This window comes from Zootoca vivipara, chromosome 16 (genome assembly GCF_963506605.1).
Source record: "Zootoca vivipara chromosome 16, rZooViv1.1, whole genome shotgun sequence".
In the NCBI taxonomy this organism is placed as follows: Eukaryota; Metazoa; Chordata; class Lepidosauria; order Squamata; family Lacertidae; genus Zootoca; species Zootoca vivipara.
The window spans coordinates 29,743,273-29,762,985 of NC_083291.1; the positions used below are offsets into that span (position 1 = coordinate 29,743,273).

Below are 19,713 nucleotides of genomic sequence, written 5' to 3' on the forward strand. Positions count from 1 at the left end.
AAGAACATCTGGAATGCAGCTGTCATTATGGCATAAAACAGCTGTTCCTTTTCCTCCCAGCACGTTTTTAAATTCTTAATGTAATTATTTTATTCCATTTCAAGTGGATTTTCAGTTACAGCAATTCGGAACTTTGTTCAGGAGGCTCCAATCAATATCATTTCCAAAACAAGCCGGATTGCTGCCGTGAGATTTGTGATCATTTGGGTCATTTTTCTTCGGGCAAAAGTAATTCTTCTCATGGTTCCTTTCAATTTTTGTTTGTTTGTTTGTTTAACAGGTTTATAGCTGCCTTTCATAAGTCAGAATAAACAACAGAGCCCAAAATAGAAAGGTAAGACATGTCAGGGGGTATAGATTATCAAGAAGGATCTAGGTTTCAAAGATCAGACATAGCCCTATGATTTCAATTTAAATAATATATATATATACTACGGTAGTCTCATTCAGCCCGTTAAGAAAATGGGTGCTAGAGGTGCGACGGGGCCGCGGCCTTCCCTCCCTTTCTGCACTTGGCCGCGGGGCACGCCGGGAACGCAATTAAACAAAGTGGGGAACGGGAGGCAGAGGGTTGAGGGGGGAGGGAGAGAGAGTGTGTGTGTGTACGTCCCGCCTCTTCGTCCAGTCCCTGTGTCCGTGGGGCACATGCGCTGTAGCGCAAACCCAGGGACACAGGGAATACTGGACGCAGAGACACTTGCACTTTATTATATAGGATTGCTCAGAATCCCATATCAAAAGCACATGAAGGAAAAGCATAGTTGAAAAAAAGGTGGTCCAGAAGCAGGGCCGGCTCACCCATGAGGCAAGCTGAGGCAACTGTCTCAGGTGGCAGGATCCACAGGGGCAGCAGATCTGCCTTCCAAGGGAAGCCTCATCCGCTACTGCTGCATTGACAGCTGTGGCATTCCCCTTAGAGGCTGGATCCGTCACCTCCTTGGCAGTCCCTCAATACTGCCTGTGTACAAGGGAGTGTTGAGAAAAGTAAAGAAGATGGGGCAAAGGAGTGAGATGAAAATGGGGGTGCAAATGAGGTTGCAGAGATGGAGAGAGTAGGAAGAAGAAGAGTTTGGATTTGATATCCTGCTTTATCACTACCCTAAGGAGTCTCAAAGCGGCTAACATTCTCCTTTCCCTTCCTCCCCCACAACAAACACTCTGTGAGGCGAGAGAGGCTGAGAGACTTCAGAGAAGTGTGACTAACCCAAGGTCACCCAGCAGCTGCATGTGGAGGAGCGGGTAAGCGAACCCGGTTCACCAGATTATGAGACTACCACTCTTAACCCCTACACCACACTGGAGGCATGGGAATGGGGGTGAAGATGAAAGCGGGGGCATGAAAGGATCTGAAGAATAAAAGAGGGTGGTTTCATAGTTGGGCAAAATGTGCAAAGGGTGCTGAGTAGGGCTGGGCAGTGCCAGATTTATGTATAAGCTAAACAAGCTATAGCTTAGGGCCCCACTCTCTTGGGGCCTCCAAAAAATGTAAAGGGGAAAAAACTGGATGTACATTTCCAAAATATAAGATGAAAAACAAATAAAATAAAACCTACATACAGCAACAGTGTTTTGTGTTGTGTAGGCTCCTATGATGTAAGTAATGGGCTCCGCCTGCTAGCCTGCTCCCTAAAATATCACTGGTTTGCTCATTTCTATATATAGGGTACCTACATTCTGCATGGAGTGGTTGCATGGGAACATGTGCAAATGGCTTTAGATACCTATTAGGTCCATAAATTACCTTATAGCATATATTCAACACAAAAAACAGTGACAATTTATTGTTGAAAGCTGGACATATAAAGGGCCCCAATACCTAAATCTGGCCCTGGGGCTGGGCAATATATTAATATATTTTACGAAATCACTTTGAAGTCCATTTTGTGATATAGGTTTCATAGGTTTTCACCTGGCAATATATTACGAATAATGATGTGTCTGTGCTATGCAAAAATCACAATGCAGGAAAAACCGTGAAGCCACATAGCTCCATCCTTATTTCAGACATCGGGGAATTATCGTGATGTTGAAAACCATATACTGTATTGCCCAGCCCTAGTGCTGAACAGTTGCAACGTGTGGGAGCAGGAAGATTCAGGGAGCAACCATGGGGGTTGTTTGTGCGCAAGGGGGAATTGCACAAAAGGAGGAGGGGGGCATGAACACAGGGTGGAGGTGAAAACAGGGGTGCAAAGTGGGCTGCAGAACAGAAGAGAGAGGTGGCACAAGCAGATGCACCGCCCGTTGTTGTTGTTGTTGTTGTTATATTTCCAGCTCATTTATACTGTCTTTAGGAATTAAACAGATGCCGATGCTTTGCAAAATATCTCTTTCCATTTCATAGCTAAACAAACAGATACGTCAACAAAGTTTTCACCAGTCTAATGAAGAGACAAAGCAAACTAGCACAAAATGAAAATAGAAACCCTGCAGGGACAAAAGGATTAGCTCTGGTAACATTTTATTTTAACAGGGCGCCTCCATTTTACATTAACCATGCGGCAATATATTCAGATGATACGGGAGAAGTGTCATGAAACACTGGAAAGCTTTGATGTCAGAAGCTATTACAATCCTCCAGGAAGCCTGTCCGCAACTGTGTCAAAAATGTCACTAGTGGTAGATGCTGGACTAGGGATGCAGCCCAAACTGTTGGGTGCCTCTAGATGAACAGCTCCTAGCACTCTCCAGTCATCGTTTCCCCAGGGATAATACATGCATAATTACTGTTGACTTCCCACACTGTTGGGCAACAATGCCATTTATCTCTGTGTGGCGCTGTGGTCTAAACCACAGAGCCTAGGGCTTGCCAATCAGAAGGTCGGTGGATTGAATCCCTGCGACGGGGTGAGCTCCCGTTGTTCGGTCCCAGCTCCTGCCCACCTAGCAGTTTGAAAGCACATCAAAGTGCAAGTAGATAAATAGGTACTGCTACAGCGGGAAGGTAAATGGCGTTTCCGTGCGCTGCTCTGCTTCACCAGAAGCGGCTTAGTCATGCTGGCCACATGACCCGGAAGCTGTCTGCGGACAACTGCCGGCTCCCTCGGCCTATAGAGCGAGATGAGCGCCGCAACCCCAGAGTCGTCCACGACAGGACCTAATGGTCAGGGGTCCCTTTACCTTTACCTTTACATCCCACTATGTTCTCTCCATGTCGGGTGCGGCATGAATGGGCTGTAAGCCAGGGATGAACTTGGTTGTCCCTCCCTCCCTCCCTTGCCTTGCCTGCTGGGTCCTACCACCTTGTTCTCTGCACCCAAGCAATGTGTGCAGGTGCAGAAATACACCTATTGGCTCCTTTCCTTACATAGCACCACACATCCCTGGAGAAATAGGCACTGTGGCTCAGGGGTAAACCCAGGGCCAGCCTTCAGGCGCAGCTTCCCTGCCTTGCCCAGCAATTTTTCACCTCCTCCCCAAGTAATGCAGCCTCCTGGCTTGCAAATCATGTTGCAAATATTTAAGTTACCTACGTTATTACTTGTACAGTTGTTGTCACAGAATCATAGACTCATAGATTAGTAGAGTTGGAAGGGTCATCTCGACCAACCCTCCTGCAAAGCAGGAACCGCAGCTAAACATAAATTATGCCAATGAAAACCAATGGGTCTATAATAATAATTATTTATTTCTTGTACCAACAGATTATTAAAAACTACACAATACCTCAGACATTAAAAGCTTCCCAATCCAGGGTTGCCTTAAGATGTCTATGGAAGGTTGTATAATTGGTTATTTCTAATAATAATAATAATAATAATAATAATAATAATAATAATAATCTGAGTAGGACTAGCATTAGATACATTGTTATTGCAGTAATAATTCTGGGGGGGGGGCATAGCTGCCAAGTTTTCCCTTTTCTCACAAGGAAGCCTATTCAGCATAAGGGAATTTCCCTTTAAAAAAGGGAGAACTTGGCAGCTATGGGGGGGGGGGGGACATGAGGATTGCAACCTGCAACCGGAACCTATGCATATTCCAAATGTGGCTGTGTAAAATGGAATCTCTCAACATTTTTTTTAAAATTAAAACAATCCAAATGTAAAAACCAATAGATATAGATATAGATATCAATATTGATATCTGTTTAGGGAAGCTTTTAATGTTTAATAAATTATTGTATTTTAATACTTCTGTTGGAAGCCGCCCAGAGTGGCTGGGGAAACCCAGCCAGATGGGTGGGGTATAAAGAATAAATATATTTATTATTATTATTCTATATGTACAAACAATAACAATTCCATATATGCATAAAAACAATAAAAACAATTGCACACATAAAAACAATTGCATAAAACCCAGACAACTGCATACTGTATGTAAAAACAATTACAGTTCTTACGTTATTTTATTAACTCAGAATTGTGGAAAGGGTAGGATGGAGAGAACAAGCAAACCGTACATTGGGCAGTTGTAGTTCTGGGATTAAGGACAACTCTTCTGAAAACGAAGAGGTTCAGCAAGCAATTAATTAAGTGGCTGATAACGGAGTCAGGAACAGAAGCAGTACAGGGACTTTTTTTTAAAAAAAAAAGCAAAGGCAAACACTTGAAGGGAAAGAGGTGAGTTGCAAGCCCAACACAAAATGGCCCTGCAACTGGAAATGCAAGGTTCATTACAGAGAAAGGAAGCATCACCCACCATCTTCAAGGACAGCTCATCCACTGTGCCTCAATAGTGCCTCTTCCTAGCCTTGCCTGAAAAACGATTGTGCTGCTATTCTGCCCCTTAAATCCTTAGCAGATTTACTGCAGTTAGAAAAGAAGATGGAAGAAATAGTTGGAAAAGGTCACAAATTGATGACAATGTATTATTGGACCCTTCATACAGTTTCACGAAGGAGGTAAAGGGAGATTGCGCATTGAAAACTTCATCTGGACCTACCTGTGATCTGACTACTCCTTGTCTTTACCGCTGTGTGAAGCATGTGGTTGTGTGAACCGAGAGTCCAATAATGCAAATCAATCTCTGCTACAGTTCATGAGGCCTTGTGGAAGCAGGCAGAGAAAGGGAAAAGCTACCAACTACGGGATGGTCTGGCACAATTCTCCACATCAAGAATGTTTCCTAACTGGAAAGAAGACAACCTGAGAACTTATTTGCTTCCACTCAACCATAGGAGCAAACTCCTAGGGGTCAAGGTCTCTTCAGCTCTCCCAACAAAATATTCAGAGGGGGCTGCCCCCCAAGTTGATGGGCATTGCCACTCAAATGGTGTGTGTGCACCTCCCCCCCCCAATATTTTATTCAAGTTGGCACACCTGCACTCAGCCCTGAAGCTGGAAAGAATCCCACCCAAACAAAACTTATTATACACTAGCAAAAACTGCCAGGCAGGGCCGGCCCAATACATTTTGGCACCTGAGGCGAAATGCAAAACTACTTTCAAATGCAGATGTTTCATATTGTTGCACACCACCCCAATCTCAGAGAGGTGTGAGATTCCAGGGGCATCCGGAGCTTAACCCAGAGTTCATGTTTTCCTTTTGGAAATGAGGCACATTGGAGACTGTGGTGTCTTTATGATATATGGTTTATTTACATATATCTACAACCTAAACCTATGATGGAGGGTTTCACTGCATAATCACCCCCAAGAGAGTCTAGTTTCTCCCATAGCTGCAGCCTTAGGTTCAAACAGAAATCAACCTTTGTGCTCTCTTTCTCCAGTTTGCCGCATTTACCAGCCTGCAACCTTTTTTCCTCTGCAACACATCCCACCCAACTCTCAACTCTATTTCAAATAATTCTGCCTTTTTCTTCTAACTAACCCTGAGTTGAGGGAGGGGCTCCTCCCATTTGCTGTCTGGCACAGAGACCCCTCATTTTGGCTTTCCTAATGGCTCATCACCTTCCTTTTCTTCTCCCAATGGCCCATCACCTCAGGCGATTTCCTGAACGCAATAAGCTGTGTCCAGGGATTGGGACCCAGGCACCAGTTTAACTCTCCAAGCCTTGGTTAAATTCTAACACCTCCTGGACACAGGAATTTAGGGCAGCCTGGCACCCACAAACACACCACTACACACCACCCTGTCTTAACTGGAGAGGCTTTCGGCTATTACCCCACACTGCAGCACAGAGATAAAAAGGTAAAGGTAAAGGGACCCCTGACCATTAGGTCCAGTCGTGACCGACTCTGGGGTTGCGCGCTCATCTCGCATTATTGGCCAAGGGAGCCGGCGTATAGCTTCCAGGTCATGTGGCCAGTATGACAAAGCCGCTTCTGGCAAACCAGAACAGCACATGGAAACGCCGTTTACCTTTCCGCTGTAGCGGTTCCTATTTATCTACTTGCATTTTGACGTGCTTTCGAACTGCTAGGTTGGCAGGAACTGGGACCAAGCAACGGGAGCTCACCCCGTCACAGGGATTCGAACCGCCGACCTTCCGATCAGCAAGCCCTAGGCTCAGTGGTTTAACCCACAGCGCCACCTGGGTCCTGCAGCACAGAGATACTGCTGCTCAATTTTTCAGTTTTTCAATTTTGCTTCTTGGCATGGACATCATTCTAATTTTATTTCTAACCCTTCTATTAGCAGTTGGTTTTGACCTGCACAAAACTGGCAGTGCCTCAAATATCATGGAGTACGCTGTTGCCGTCCCACTGCTGTATGTGGCCCATTGTTATCGCCTCAGAGTTGTGCACGCCTTCCAGTATGGCTGGCAGAACCTCTGTCAGTGGAGAGGCACCAGAGTTTAGGCCTCTGGGGCATTTATCCAGTAATGGTGGTGGGGCTGAGATGGTGTTGCCAGATGGCTCAGGAGCGGTTCCTGATGCTCAGTTGAGGGCCTGGGCAGCAGCAGCAGCACTTGCCAAGCCAGTTCTCTGGAAGCAGCCCCTGGTGGCTGGCAGCAGGCTAGATGCCACATGTGAACTTGCAGGGTCTGGCGACTGGAGAAAGGTGGGCACACATGATAATTTGGCCATTCCTTCTTCTTCTTCTTTTTAGAGGTGCGCATGATCTGAATCTTTTGGATCCGGACCCAGAGTTGTCGCCTCTTGGAACTAGAAATGTGGACAGTTGGTAGCAGCTACCCCTTTGGGCTAAGATACGAGCACAGAAAAATTGAGTTTGTGCCCATCTTACGCCTCAGCCAGCCAATGCCAGAGCAGAAGGAGTGCTGTTGGTTTACATTGGGCGGCTGGTTTAATGACAAAGGAGAGGAAGGGGGAAGAAAGAGGGGAGGAAGGGATAAGAACAAGGCACAATAAACAAATGCAACTTTGATAAAGGACCAAGAAATACACCCATGCAAGTGATCAAGACCAACCCACAGCCAGTGTGGTATAGAGGCTAGAGCTGCCACCCCAGCTGGGTGCCTTTCTGATGGTTTGCACTGCATAAGCCCCAGCCATCATGCCCAATGGTCAGAGATGATGAGAGCTGTAGCCCAAAAAAACATCCGGAGGGCACCTCCCAGAGGGAGGTTGGGCTGCAGTGCTAGGTTTAAACTACAGAGATCACGTTCACATTTCCGCCCAGCTGCAAATCTGCAGAGTAAGCTTGGCCCTGTTGCTATTTATCAACCTGGCCTACCTCACAAGGTTGTTGTGAGGCTAGCCATTTATTTAAAGGGCTTCTAAAGCAATGACAAACCTAGACAGCATCTTAAAAAGCAGAGACATCACCTTGCCGACAAAGGTCCGTATAGTTAAAGCTATGGTTTTCCCAGTAGTGATGTATGGAAGTGAGAGCTGGACCATAAAGAAGGCTGATCGCCGAAGAATTGATGCTTTTGAATTGTGGTGCTGGAGGAGACTCTTGAGAGTCCCATGGACTGCAAGAAGATCAAACCTATCCATTCTGAAGGAAATCAGCCCTGAGTGCTCACTGGAAGGACAGATCGCATAGCTGCCAAGTTATCCCTTTTTTACAGGGATTTTCCCTTATGCTGAATAGGCTTCTTCGCGAGAAAAGCAAAAACTTGGCAGCTATGAGATCGTGAAGCTGAGGCTCCAATACTTTGGCCACCTCATGAGAAGAGAAGAATCCTTGGAAAAGACCCTGATGTTGGGAAAGATTGAGGGCACTAGGAGAAGGGGACGTCAGAGGACAAGATGGTTGGACAGTGTTCTCGAAGCTACGAACATGAGTTTGACCAAACTGTGGGAGGCAGTGCAAGACAGGAGTGCCTGGCGTGCTATGGTCCATGGGTTCACGAAGAGTCGGACACGACTAAACGACTAAACAACAACAACAACCTCCCATTTCAGCAGAGGCTTCTAAGTCGGCTGTCCTGAGAGAGGGTGGGGTGAGAATGTAATAATAATAATAATAATAATAATAATAATAATAATAATAATAATTTATTCATTTTTACCCCGCCCTCCCCAGTCAAAACCGGGCTCAGGGCGGCTCACACCAATAAAATTACAATAAAACATAAAAAGCAATTGATTAAAATACAGTATTAAAATTTAAAATGCAGCCTGATTTTAAGTAGTCCATAAATCCAAGCCATGAGGGAGGAAAACACAGGGGTCAGACTAAGTCCAACCCAAAGGCCAGGTGGAACAGCTTGTCTTACAGGCCCTGCGGAAAGATGACAAATCCCGCAGGGCCCTGGTCTCCTGTGAAAGAGCGTTCCACCAAGTTGGGGCCAATACTGAAAAGGCCCTGGCCCTAGTAGAGGCCAATCTAGCCACCTTATGGCTCGGGATCTCCAGAATATTGTTGTTTGTGGACCTTAAGGTCCTCCGCGGGGCATACCAGGAGAGGCGGTCCCGTAGGTATGAGGGTCCCAAGCTGCATAGGGCTTTAAAGGTCAAAACCAACACCTGGTTAATTACCAATATTTGAAAAACTTAGCTACTGCCTTGAGTGCCTAGGCAGGCCAGCGATATACATAAATAAAGGATGAAAACAGTCAGTCCCTGTGCAGCAATATTTCTAAACTGTTCCTTTTATTTTTATTTTTTTAACTTGGGCAGGACGGGGACAGGAAAAGCACGACCCTGTGTAGTACAAAGATGCATTGTTTAGTTGTTAAAGGAACTAAAATAGGATGCCTGTGATCAGGGCCGGTGCTATCATTAGGTTAACTAGGCAGCCACCTTGGGCTCAGACCTCAAAGGCGTAGTAGTGTACTGTACTGACCTTTGAGGGCCACAGTTTTATACAGATTACTTTGTGTAATATGCAGTGTTCGAAACTCCCATTGTTCTAGGCGCATTTTGCAACGGGGAATTTCATTAGTGCGAGCAGTATCTGAGCTCCGGGCGCAGCACTACGCCTACTATTTCAGATTAAAACTGCAGCGTGGAAGGAAAGGAATACCTTTTTCTGCCTCCCCACTTCCAGCTACTCTCTGAAGACTGGAGAAGAGGCCATCTTAAGAATACTAGTGGGGCGGGCAGGAGAAGGACTAGACTATGTAAAAAACGAACGTAATATTTTAGCTGCAGTTCATTCATTTTCAGCTTTGTATTCTTGTTATTTAAAAAGTGTGCCAAGACATTCTGTTGTTGCACCTATAAACCTAGGTTTAAGGTACCATTTAGCTCCTAGCTTTCGTATCTCAGTTTCTAACACTGGTTATATGTTACAACTTTCTGATAATATTTTACTTTTATATTCTGAATGATTCTATCAGTTCTGAAGTACGTTAGAATTGTTTTTTTTTAATGCATATATGAAATGGAAAGTCCATAAAGTTGACAGGAGGTTATGTAATATATATGCACATGAAAAGTGAAAAGGCACTTAGTTTTAAACCTTACAGTCACATCTTCATCTTATGTAGAAAATGAATTCATTTTTCTAGTGAGCTAAAGCTGATAAAAAAAAGAGGACTGTCTGGAGCTGGGTGCAGAAAGGCAGAAAAAGTTAAGGGGCAAGGAAAGCAAGGGGGCAGTTCTTCCTGAAATACCTTTGTACACAGAAAGCACTTGAAGAACAATAATATGTGGCTATACTCTTGCTGAAAATAGGGAGCTGGGTGAGGTGCTGCTACTACGAATTACATAAGCTCTAAGACATGCGTTTCACACATGGGAGATATTTCTGGAAACCACACAGAGGAAGAAGAGGATGTCAAGAAAAGTGAAAGTACTGCAAAGTCTGCAAAAGAAGATGCTATTGTACCAGACTTGAATTGCAGTGATCCTAACTATTGCAGTGATAATTGTCAGCATCTTAGAATAAGGACCACAGCAGGCTGTGTCACATAATTTCCCCAAAGACTAAAAAAAAAAAAAACACCAGAAGATTTTCTCCTATACACTACAAGAGAATACTAGCAAATGGTAAAGAAGTGTGCTACCAATAGATAGATTCAACCTCAAAATATGTGGCTTTTTGTTTTTGCTGTAAGTTGTTCGGCAAAAGAAACAGTACATCAGCCATACCAGAAACAGGTTCAAGAGAGACTTTGGAACCACTGAGATATCATCTTTGTAGTATATATGCTGCTTTAGTAGAAATCTTTGACAACACAAACCTAAAACATTTATCTGAAGATACTCCCCAAATTGAAGCTAAGGCTCTTGCTGATGCAATTTGGAAATTCAAGTTTGTGGTATCCCTTGTTAGATGCTACAACATCCTTTCTGAAGACAATTCTGCAAGCTAGCTACTACAAAATAAGGAAGCGCTAGTTTAAATTCAGCTACAAGCCAACTGCAGGTGACCAAGAATTACGTTGTGCGGGCTGCAGGTATGCTGAGGGTTTTCAACAAGTTTTGATAGATGCTACTGAGATTGCAAAGGAGCTAGAAATAATGCCAAACTTTGAGACAGAGCAAGCTAGAAAAAGATAGATGATAGATAGATAGATAGATAGATAGATAGATAGATAGATAGATAGATAGACAGACAGACAGACAGACAGACAGACAGACAGACAGATAGATAGATATAGATAGATAGATATAGATCTGTATGAGACCTACAGGTATAGGGCTGTATATAAAATTTAATAATAACAACAACAAAAATCTACTGAAGATGTACTTGAATTTGGAAAAACCTTTGATGCACAATGGAAACAATGAAATTGATGCTGAAGATCTGTGCTGTGAACTTATAGCAATAGCTTGAAGACTTCCAAAGTCTATGCGACCACAAGGAATACCTCTCTTCATATTGTAACAATAACTCAAGGACAATGTTCCTAATGTTTCTAAGAAGAAGAAGAAGAAGAGTTTGGACTTGATATCCCGCTTTATCACTACCCGAAGGAGTCTCAAAGCGGCTAACATTCTCCTTTCCCTTCCTCCCCCACAACAAACACTCTGTGAGGTGAGTGGGGCTGAGAGGCTTCAAAGAAGTGTGACTAGTCCAAGGTCACCCAGCAGCTGCATGTGCAGGAGCGGAGACTCGAACCTGGTTCACCAGATTACGAGTCTACCATTCTTAACCACTACACCACACTGGCTCTAAGGATCCTTTTCACAATTCCAGCGTCAGTGGTGAATGGTGCACTCAGTTTTAAAAAGCTCAGACTTATAAAAAAAAACCTTACATATGCTCAACAATGTTGCAAAAGAAACAAGTTGGCTTGGCAACTATCTCAATGGAACATGCCCAGTATCAGCTCTCGACCCGAAGGAATTGGTGGCAAAATTTGCAAAGGAAGTGAGATGTTGATGTACCTGAAATTAAAACTTTAAAGAGACTTACATTTTAACATCACAATTTTAAAAATTATTCAAAATGATTTGTGTGCTAAAACATTTTCTTTTGTATTTGAGAAAGATAACCAAGGATTGTCGTATTACTTATTATTGCAATTTCAATTATTATTTTTTTAGCAGTTTCAAGTTTTGTGCTTTTCTTTTCCCCAACCAGACTTAAGGGTTGCACAAAACTTTTCTGGCCTCCAACAGAGAGGAATGGCCACAGAGACTGCCACTGCTGCCTTCTACATCCTAAGGCAGTGGCCTCACCCTGACTAATGCTAGAGACCTGCAGTGGTTGTCGATTTGCTACTGGGCCGAGTTCAAGGTGTTACTATTAGCATATAAAGCCCATAGCAACTTGGGACCAGCTTACCTATGAGATCACCTTGTAAGCACGCAACCATTTAGTGTGGCAGCACCTGCACATGGGAACTCTATTGAGATCAAGCAGGCGCCTTCACTGAACTCTGTTGCCTGCTAAAAACAGTCTTGTTTTAGGGGAGCCTTGTGGCGCTGTGGTTAAACCACTGAGCCTAGGGGCTTGCTGATCAGAAGGTCGGCGGTTCAAATCCCTGTGACGGGGTGAGCTCCCGTTGCTTGGTCCCAGCTCCTGTCAACCTAGCAGTTCGAAAGCACATCAAAATGCAAGTAGATAAATAGGAACCGCTACAGCGGGAAGGTAAACGGCGTTTCCATGTGCTGCTCTGGTTTGCCAGAAGCGGCTTTGTCATGCTGGCCACATGACCTGGAAGCTATACGCCGGCTCCCTCGGCCAATAATGCGAGATGAGCGCGCAACCCCAGAGTCGGTCACGACTGGACCTAATGGTCAGGGGTCCCTTTACCTTTACCTTTATCCAAATGCTTAGAAAGTTGAGCTAATTTTAATCAGTTTTGGTATTTTTACTTGTGTATGTTTTAAAGTATGATTGCAAATTCTTGTTGATTGTACAGTGTTATCTTTTTGTAAACCACTGGAAGGTGGTTGGGTTTGGGGTTTTTTTTTTGCAATCAAGAGGTTATAAATCATACAAAATAAAAACAAATACATCAAACACATTTCGCCAGAATGCATGGCCCTGCGTGCTTTCCCAGGAGGGAGGAGGAGGAGGAGGAGGAGGAGGAGGAGGAGGAGGAGGAGGCACCAGAGGGCACGACCTGAACCAACCAGTGGATTCAAATGACAACAAATGATAAATTTCTTATGGCAAGAACTGTGGAACAGATTCCTTCCGAAGGTGGTAAGCTCTCCTTCTTTGGAGATTTTCAAACAGAGCTTGGGTGGCCATCTTTCATGGATTATTTAGCTGTGATTCCGGCATTGCAGGAGGTTGGACTAGATGACCCTCGGGACCGTTCTGAATCTACTACTACAACAACGTACAGTGCTTAAGGTCAGGGGTGGCGAGGGTTGTGCTTCTTCTTGCAGAGGATGCTGGACTGGGAGGTTGGACAGCTCTAGCACCAAGGCCGGTGACAGCTCCACACACGCAGGCGCCCAGAGAAAGCTGAAGGTGCACGTGTGAATCCTCCTTGGCGAGAACAAGAGAGAGGCTAGCGCCTTTCCATCTCTCCTCTCCCGCGGATACCCTCAGAGCAGCCGAGCGGCTGGCTGGCAATATCGGGGCCCTGAAACTCCCACCCGGTGACAGATGTCAAGTCCAATTAAGCGACGCGCCTCTCGCTCGCAGTCCAATGGGATCGCCCATTGGGTAGCAACTTCGACGCGGGTGGGGTGGGGGGGACATGCCGGCGCCTCCTCCCTCCTGCGCCTTTATAGCTAGCCGCTTCTCCGGGACAAGAATCCACCGGAACCTGCAGGGGATCCAGACGCATCTCTCCACCCCCAACCCACTTACCGGAGAGGCCCGGCCCTCGGCTCCTTTGGGGGCCCTGGCTGCTTCGTGGGCTCCCTCCAGAGCTCGGGAGCGATGCGGGCCAGACCTTGATGGGCAGCGAGGAGCCCCCCAGCCGGCCTGGGCTCCCTCCTTCCTTCCGCAGAAGGGCCAAGACGGCGAGGGGAGGAGGAGAAGGGTCGCCACCCGCCGGAAGGGAGGAAGGAGGAGGAAGAGGCGTCGTCTGAACAAAAGCCCCGGCCGCCGCGGAGCCGCCTAACTCCGCAGCCCCGTCGGGCCCGTCGCCTTGCAGCGGGGCCCGTCGCTTTGCGCGCCCGCGGAGAGGACCGCGCTCTTCCTCGTTATCGCACCATCTCTTTTGTTACTCGCCCAGATTATGGCAGGAGGCGCCGGCTGACCAGCACCGTCCACTTGAAGCATCAAGCCACAATTAAGCGTCCTCTATCATCAGAGAGACCTGATTAGAGACCTATCGAGGTGTTCTCTCCCCCCCCCCCGCATCTCCCCCCGGCCCGTTGTTTTCTTTTCTTTCTTTTCCCCCTAGTGCATTTTATTTCTCCTCGTTTGTTGACAGTTACGCGCTCTCTTCCTCCATTTCTGCGAGGGGATGAAAACGATTCCGGTCTAGCGATATGATTTTTTAATTTTATTTATTTTTTATATGTGGATCACTCCCCCCCTTTCCTCTCTATCTCTCTCCCTGTTTCTCCTTTTGTATTCTTTCATGTCCAAAGACTAAGATGAACCCCTTCTGGAATTTAATTTGAGGCGCGGAGGAAAGGGGGTCGGAGCAGGCGTTGCAAGAAAGGGTGTCGTCAAGACTCCTGCAAGGTAAAGTCCTTTTAAAAAAATGTTCACGCCGCGTACCAGGTGAGGCTGGCTGGGCAGCGTTCACGCGAACCGAACGAAAAACAGGGCGATGGCTTGGTTAGGCCGGAGGGATTTGCGTAAGAAGATGTCTTAAAGAGAAATTTAAAATGATGATGATTATTATTTAAAGGGCTCTGAAGACCCACGTTCCGGGGAGGCACCTTCCCCCCTCGGGTCGCCAGCCTAAGTATATAGATTTACTTGGCAAGCAGAATTAGATGCCTTCGAAATCAAAGGCTCTCTCTTCCTTCCAGGCGAAGAGTCGGGCAAACGAGGCTTCCATCGCAGAACTTCGGCTCCAAAGCGGAGCCGCTCCGCGTTCGAAATTCGAACGCTGGAGCGCTGGAAATTCCATACAGACCCTCGACTTGTCACGGGCATTCCAAAAACATTATTTTCCGTTCGCGTTGTCCGTTTGCTTTTCAGTTGGACTATTGTTTCCTTGTGGCTATTAGTACATGTATTATTATTTCTAAATCATAAACGCATTTTTTTTCCTTTAAAAAAACAACAACACACCACCCGGTAGCAACTTCGGAGAGAAATGCGTCGCCTCCCTGGTCCCCAAGATCTTCTCCAGGTTCAACCCCCGAAACCGGGGACAAAAGCAACACTTCCGTAATTGGCTCATTGTTTGCCAAATAACACCGGTGGGCTTAGGAGATCCTAGGCAGCGCCAGATTTCCAGGGCAGGCTGTTTCCCATCGCTCCCCAATATTTATTTCTACCGCTCTCCTTTAGAATCCTTTGTAATAATAATGATTTCCTCTGGCATTAAACGTGTCTGTGTGGGGGGGACCTTTTAGACTATTATTATTATTATTTCGATTTATATGCTGCCTTTTAACCTCAGATCCCAGGGCGGTGTATCATTTTTGGCAGTCAAACGAAAACACTGAGCTTTGCAAAGCCTTGGCAATACTACTACTACTAATAATAATAATAACAATTAATAATAATAATAATAATAATAATAATAAAATTTATGCTTGTCCTCGTCCTCAGGGACCCTGTCCCCTCCCCATTGCCTTTCCAGCTATTTTCTCTTCTCAGGAACTTCACCCTCCCCCCCCCGTTGCAGTGACCCCTCCCCCTCCCTCCCCCGAGGCACCCAAGTGCCTCCCAGGTCATTCTCTCCTGCTTGGTACTGTATTGTTTTCTGAGATGCCCGCATGTCCCTGGAAGTTCTCCCTGACAGATGGCGAGGCGAGCTTATTCCCTTGCCAAAGGCGAGTCCTAGAACCGACGGGGCGATGGGTGGCGAGGGGCCTTCAGGGTCCTCGCCCAGGGGGCGCGCTCCAATCCCGAGCCATGGAGGCTCGGGAAAGGCGCTGGCTCGGGCAACCGAGGCGGCCGGGAAGCCACTTGGGGGTCCGAGGAGGAGGGGCCCGGCCGGGGACCGCTCTCCTTCCTCCTCCGAATCCAGTCTCTCATTAACGGGTCTGGGCTTCATAGAATCATGGGATAGGAAGGGACGCCGAGGGTCCTCTACTCCAACCCCCTGCAAGGCAGGAAGCTCAACCTGTGGTCCATTTGAAAACCGCGACGGACCCTGCTTAGCTTCGCAAGTGCACTTTATTGCTGCACCGCACTTCGTTCACCTGCTAAGCAAACTAAATCTACCGGAGCCGAGAAAGTTTACTGTACCTGAATTATATTTGTTTACCGCCATTCATCTGAAGACCACAGGGCGGTTTACAACATTAATCCGGTATATGCATTTGAAAGCGGTAGGGCGGGGTGCTGCTTTGCCGGGGAGGGGCACAGATTGCAAACATAGCTGCCAAGTTATCCCTTATTTTAAGGGATTTTCCCTTATGCTGAATAGGCTTCCTCGCGAGAAAAGGGAAAACTTGGCAGCTATGATTGCAAAACAGTCCCCCCTTTTTTGCAACATGTTAACATCCCTTTGAACAGTCCCCACCCCCTTCCCGCCTGGTCCTACGCGTGCAAGGAAAACCACTGGACACTAAAACGAACAGGATCCTTAAACAAAAACAACACCCCAAGCCTGTAGTAGGATCCTCGCGTCGTCAGGCTGCAACTATTCCCGACGGTCAAATCTTGATCGCGTACCGTGCATTGTCTCGTCCATTGTTAGGCGATGACTCGAAAACGGATCGCCTTCGGGAGCTGAGGAAAGGGGGGGCGGCACTCTCTCCTTCCGACGCCTAACTAGTAGGGCCCCACGTTGGCACGTCCACCAGGGGGGCCTTCACCGTCTTAGAAACCACATTCCTCGACGTTCTCCGCGTTGGCATCCCCTAGCGAGGCGCAACAAACCACAAATAGCTCCCCAAATAGTCTTACTTTCTGTATTTCACACCGAGGTCGGAATCGAGGCTCACCCTGGGAGTGGAGCCGGCCTTTTGAGTTCAGAACTGGTCTATCTTTAGCAGTGGCAACGTAACTTTTGGATTTGGATTTGGAAAGCGGAAACACAAAACCCGTCTTATTTGCGTCATTCTCACACACCCTTTACGTGGGAGCGAGTCCCTCTTTAAGACAGTTTCGATTACTTCCGAATAACCTTTGTAGGATAGCGCCCCTCAAAACATTTAATGTCAATTCGGTGGTTTGGGAGCAGCCAGGCAGCCATGGTTTGAATTGCTAAGGCTATTGTTATTTTTATTCTGTCAACGAAGCAAAAACGGAGCAGCGAGCTTTTCTTGAGCACAGCTATAAATTAAGACAAAGCGTACGGTATAAAACAGAATAGATAACGATTAACTACCCTATTACATAGTAGGTCCAACAGAAGGGGCTACAGAGCCCTTCGTTTAAGCTTTCTGTCCTTTTCCTCCGCCCTCCCGTCTATGAAATGATCGGGCCCGTTGAGATTCCTGCATTGCAGGGGGTTGGACTAGATGACCCTCGGGTTCCCTTCCAATTCTATGGAATTCTACGATTCTATGATAATGTTAATACGGTAAGGACCCGTTGATGAAGAAGCTGGGTAAGATTCCATCCCGCCCGCCTTCAATGTGTTGCCTGAATTGCTGAAACTGTTGTGCTGGCAGATTGGCACCGATAGCTTAGTGATGTAAGCGCAATTGTAAAAGAACAGCAACGTGAAAACGACAATAATATTGCCTGTGTGTGTGAAAGAGAGAGCAAGCGAGCGCGCGCGCGTTATGGACAGTTATTTGGGAGTTTGGGCAGCGTGGTGGCTAAAGAGACTCCGGAGATCCCGGCTTTTAATCTCGCTTCTCCTTTGGACTCAGATGGCCTAGACAAGCTGCTACCCACACCCACCCACGCCGCACGCCCCGTTTGTTTGTGCCTATGGACCAGTCGGGGGTCCTGGCAGCCCCCTAGAAGCAGAATGTCTCAAGGGTCGTTACGCAGCACTCTGTACTGCACAAAACGCCGCCCATATCTACATGGTTGGCACCGTCTGTATCAGGAGACAATGGAAGAATAGCGATAACAATACTGGTCTCCCCATCGGAGGCCCTTCTTCGTGTGCCCCCTCTGTGAAAGGTCCAGAGGGCGGCAATAGAGGCAGATTTAGGGGAGCGCCACCAGTGCGGGTCCTCAGGAGGTAGGCACCAGGCACCAGGCAAAAATGTTCCTCTTCAACCAAGCCTTGGGCTGATTTACAGCCTATATGCTTTTAAATGCACTTGTGCGAGGTAGTGGGGGAGAATTCTTGGCATGTTTTGTTCGTGCTTTGTAATTTGATCTTGTATTTTTCTGTTGTGAGCCACCCTGAGATCTTCGGATGAAGGGCGCTCTACAAATTTAACAAACAAACAAACATTGGTAAGGGCTGTGCATGGCGAAGTGCTTTGCCCGCTTGGAAGTACTTCTATGCCCGCGTTAAATATTCTGCCTTCCAGCTGCCCTCGCCCAGAGCTTCCTGGGTCTCTTTGCCTGGTCCCTCTCCAGCTGCTTTGGAGCCATAATTGATGGAAACGGGATTCCTCCAATGCAAAGCTTGCACTGCAAAGCTTGCGCCAGTCGCTGTGAGGTGAGAGCCTAGCTCAGTGGTTTTCAAAGGGCACCACACTGGTTTGGCCGGGAGATTCAAGGACAATCAAAAATAAACATTCAATCATTTCAGTGTAGCATGGTATGGTATCAAAACAAATTTTATTTGCAGAAAAATGGATAGATCTGTTCTCAAAATGAGAGCAAAAGTATCAAGAGATACTGAGGACCATCTCACATAGTATAAATGAGATTGTCCAGCAAAAGTAAGCTCACACCTCTCATTGAAGAGGTATCTGAAGAAGTGTGCATGCACACGAAAGCTCATAACTATGACAAACTTAGTTGGTCTCTAAGGTGCTACTGGAAGGATTTTTTATTTTTATTTTGACCTCTCATTGAGTTTGTATATGTACTTAAGGTGCATGTGCAAGAGGCTGGTTTCTATCGGTAATTATTTTTTGCGAACGTTCTTCAAGTTCTTATGAAGCTGCGTTGCTTTCTACTTTCTGGATGCCCCGCAATCATATTATAAAGCTGTTGATTTCTGTGTTATAAATCAACCACGGCTGGGAGTTGTTTCTTTTTGTTTACCAAAGCATTTCTTCTCCGTGGGAAAAAAACACCCAAACAAACCGGTGTGGCGGGACCAAGTTTTTATTCTGAAGAAAGTTTGAGAAACGCTGGTTTCCGCTTTGGCTCCCCAAGCTGCCCCTCCCCCCCGCCGCCGCCCCTGCCGTCGAGGGTGAGGGTCTGGACTCTGGGTGTCCTCTTTCTCGGCGTCGCTGCTGATGGTGCCTTCTCTCTTTGCCAGATGATGCTGAGCCCGGACCAGGCGCTGGACTCGGACCACCCGTCGTCGGCGCCGTCGGACCCGGAGTCCCTGGAGGCCAAAGGGCTTCGCAGCTGCTGCGCCTCGGACTTGGAGGCGCCCGACGGCGATGGGGCGGGAGGGGGAGGCGGCGGCGAGGGTCGCCCGGGGCCGCACCCTCAGCAGCCGCTGAGCCGCGAGGAGAAGCGCCGCCGGCGCCGCGCCACGGCCAAGTACCGTTCGGCGCACGCCACCCGGGAGCGCATCCGCGTCGAGGCCTTCAACCTGGCCTTCGCCGAGCTGCGCAAGCTGCTGCCCACGCTGCCGCCCGACAAGAAGCTCTCCAAGATCGAGATCCTGCGCCTGGCCATCTGCTACATCTCCTATCTCAACCACGTCCTCGACGTGTAGGACATGCGCGCGCCTCCTTCCAGGGGCGGCGCGAGGCGGGGCGGAGAGGGGAAGAAACCGAGGGGGCCCGGGGGTGGGGTTGACGGCGGTGACCGGAAAGGCGGTGGGGGAAGCCGGTAGGGGTCCCCCGAAGGCCTGAGGGCCCGTCCCAGCCAGGCTCCCCTCCTGGCGCTTTGCAGAGGCGCTGCACCCCCTGGAAGCCAAGCG

General features: G+C 47.3%; 1 protein-coding gene across 1 annotated transcript; it reads left to right on the forward strand.

Moving 5' to 3' along the window:
* Window positions 1–19,098: 19,098 nt before the first annotated feature.
* NHLH2 (nescient helix-loop-helix 2) lies at window positions 19,099–19,506 on the forward strand. The gene has a single exon (XM_035097406.1). It carries the CDS (start codon window positions 19,099–19,101, stop codon window positions 19,504–19,506), a length of 408 nt encoding a protein of 135 aa, XP_034953297.1.
* The last annotated feature ends 207 nt before the right edge of the window (window positions 19,507–19,713 follow it).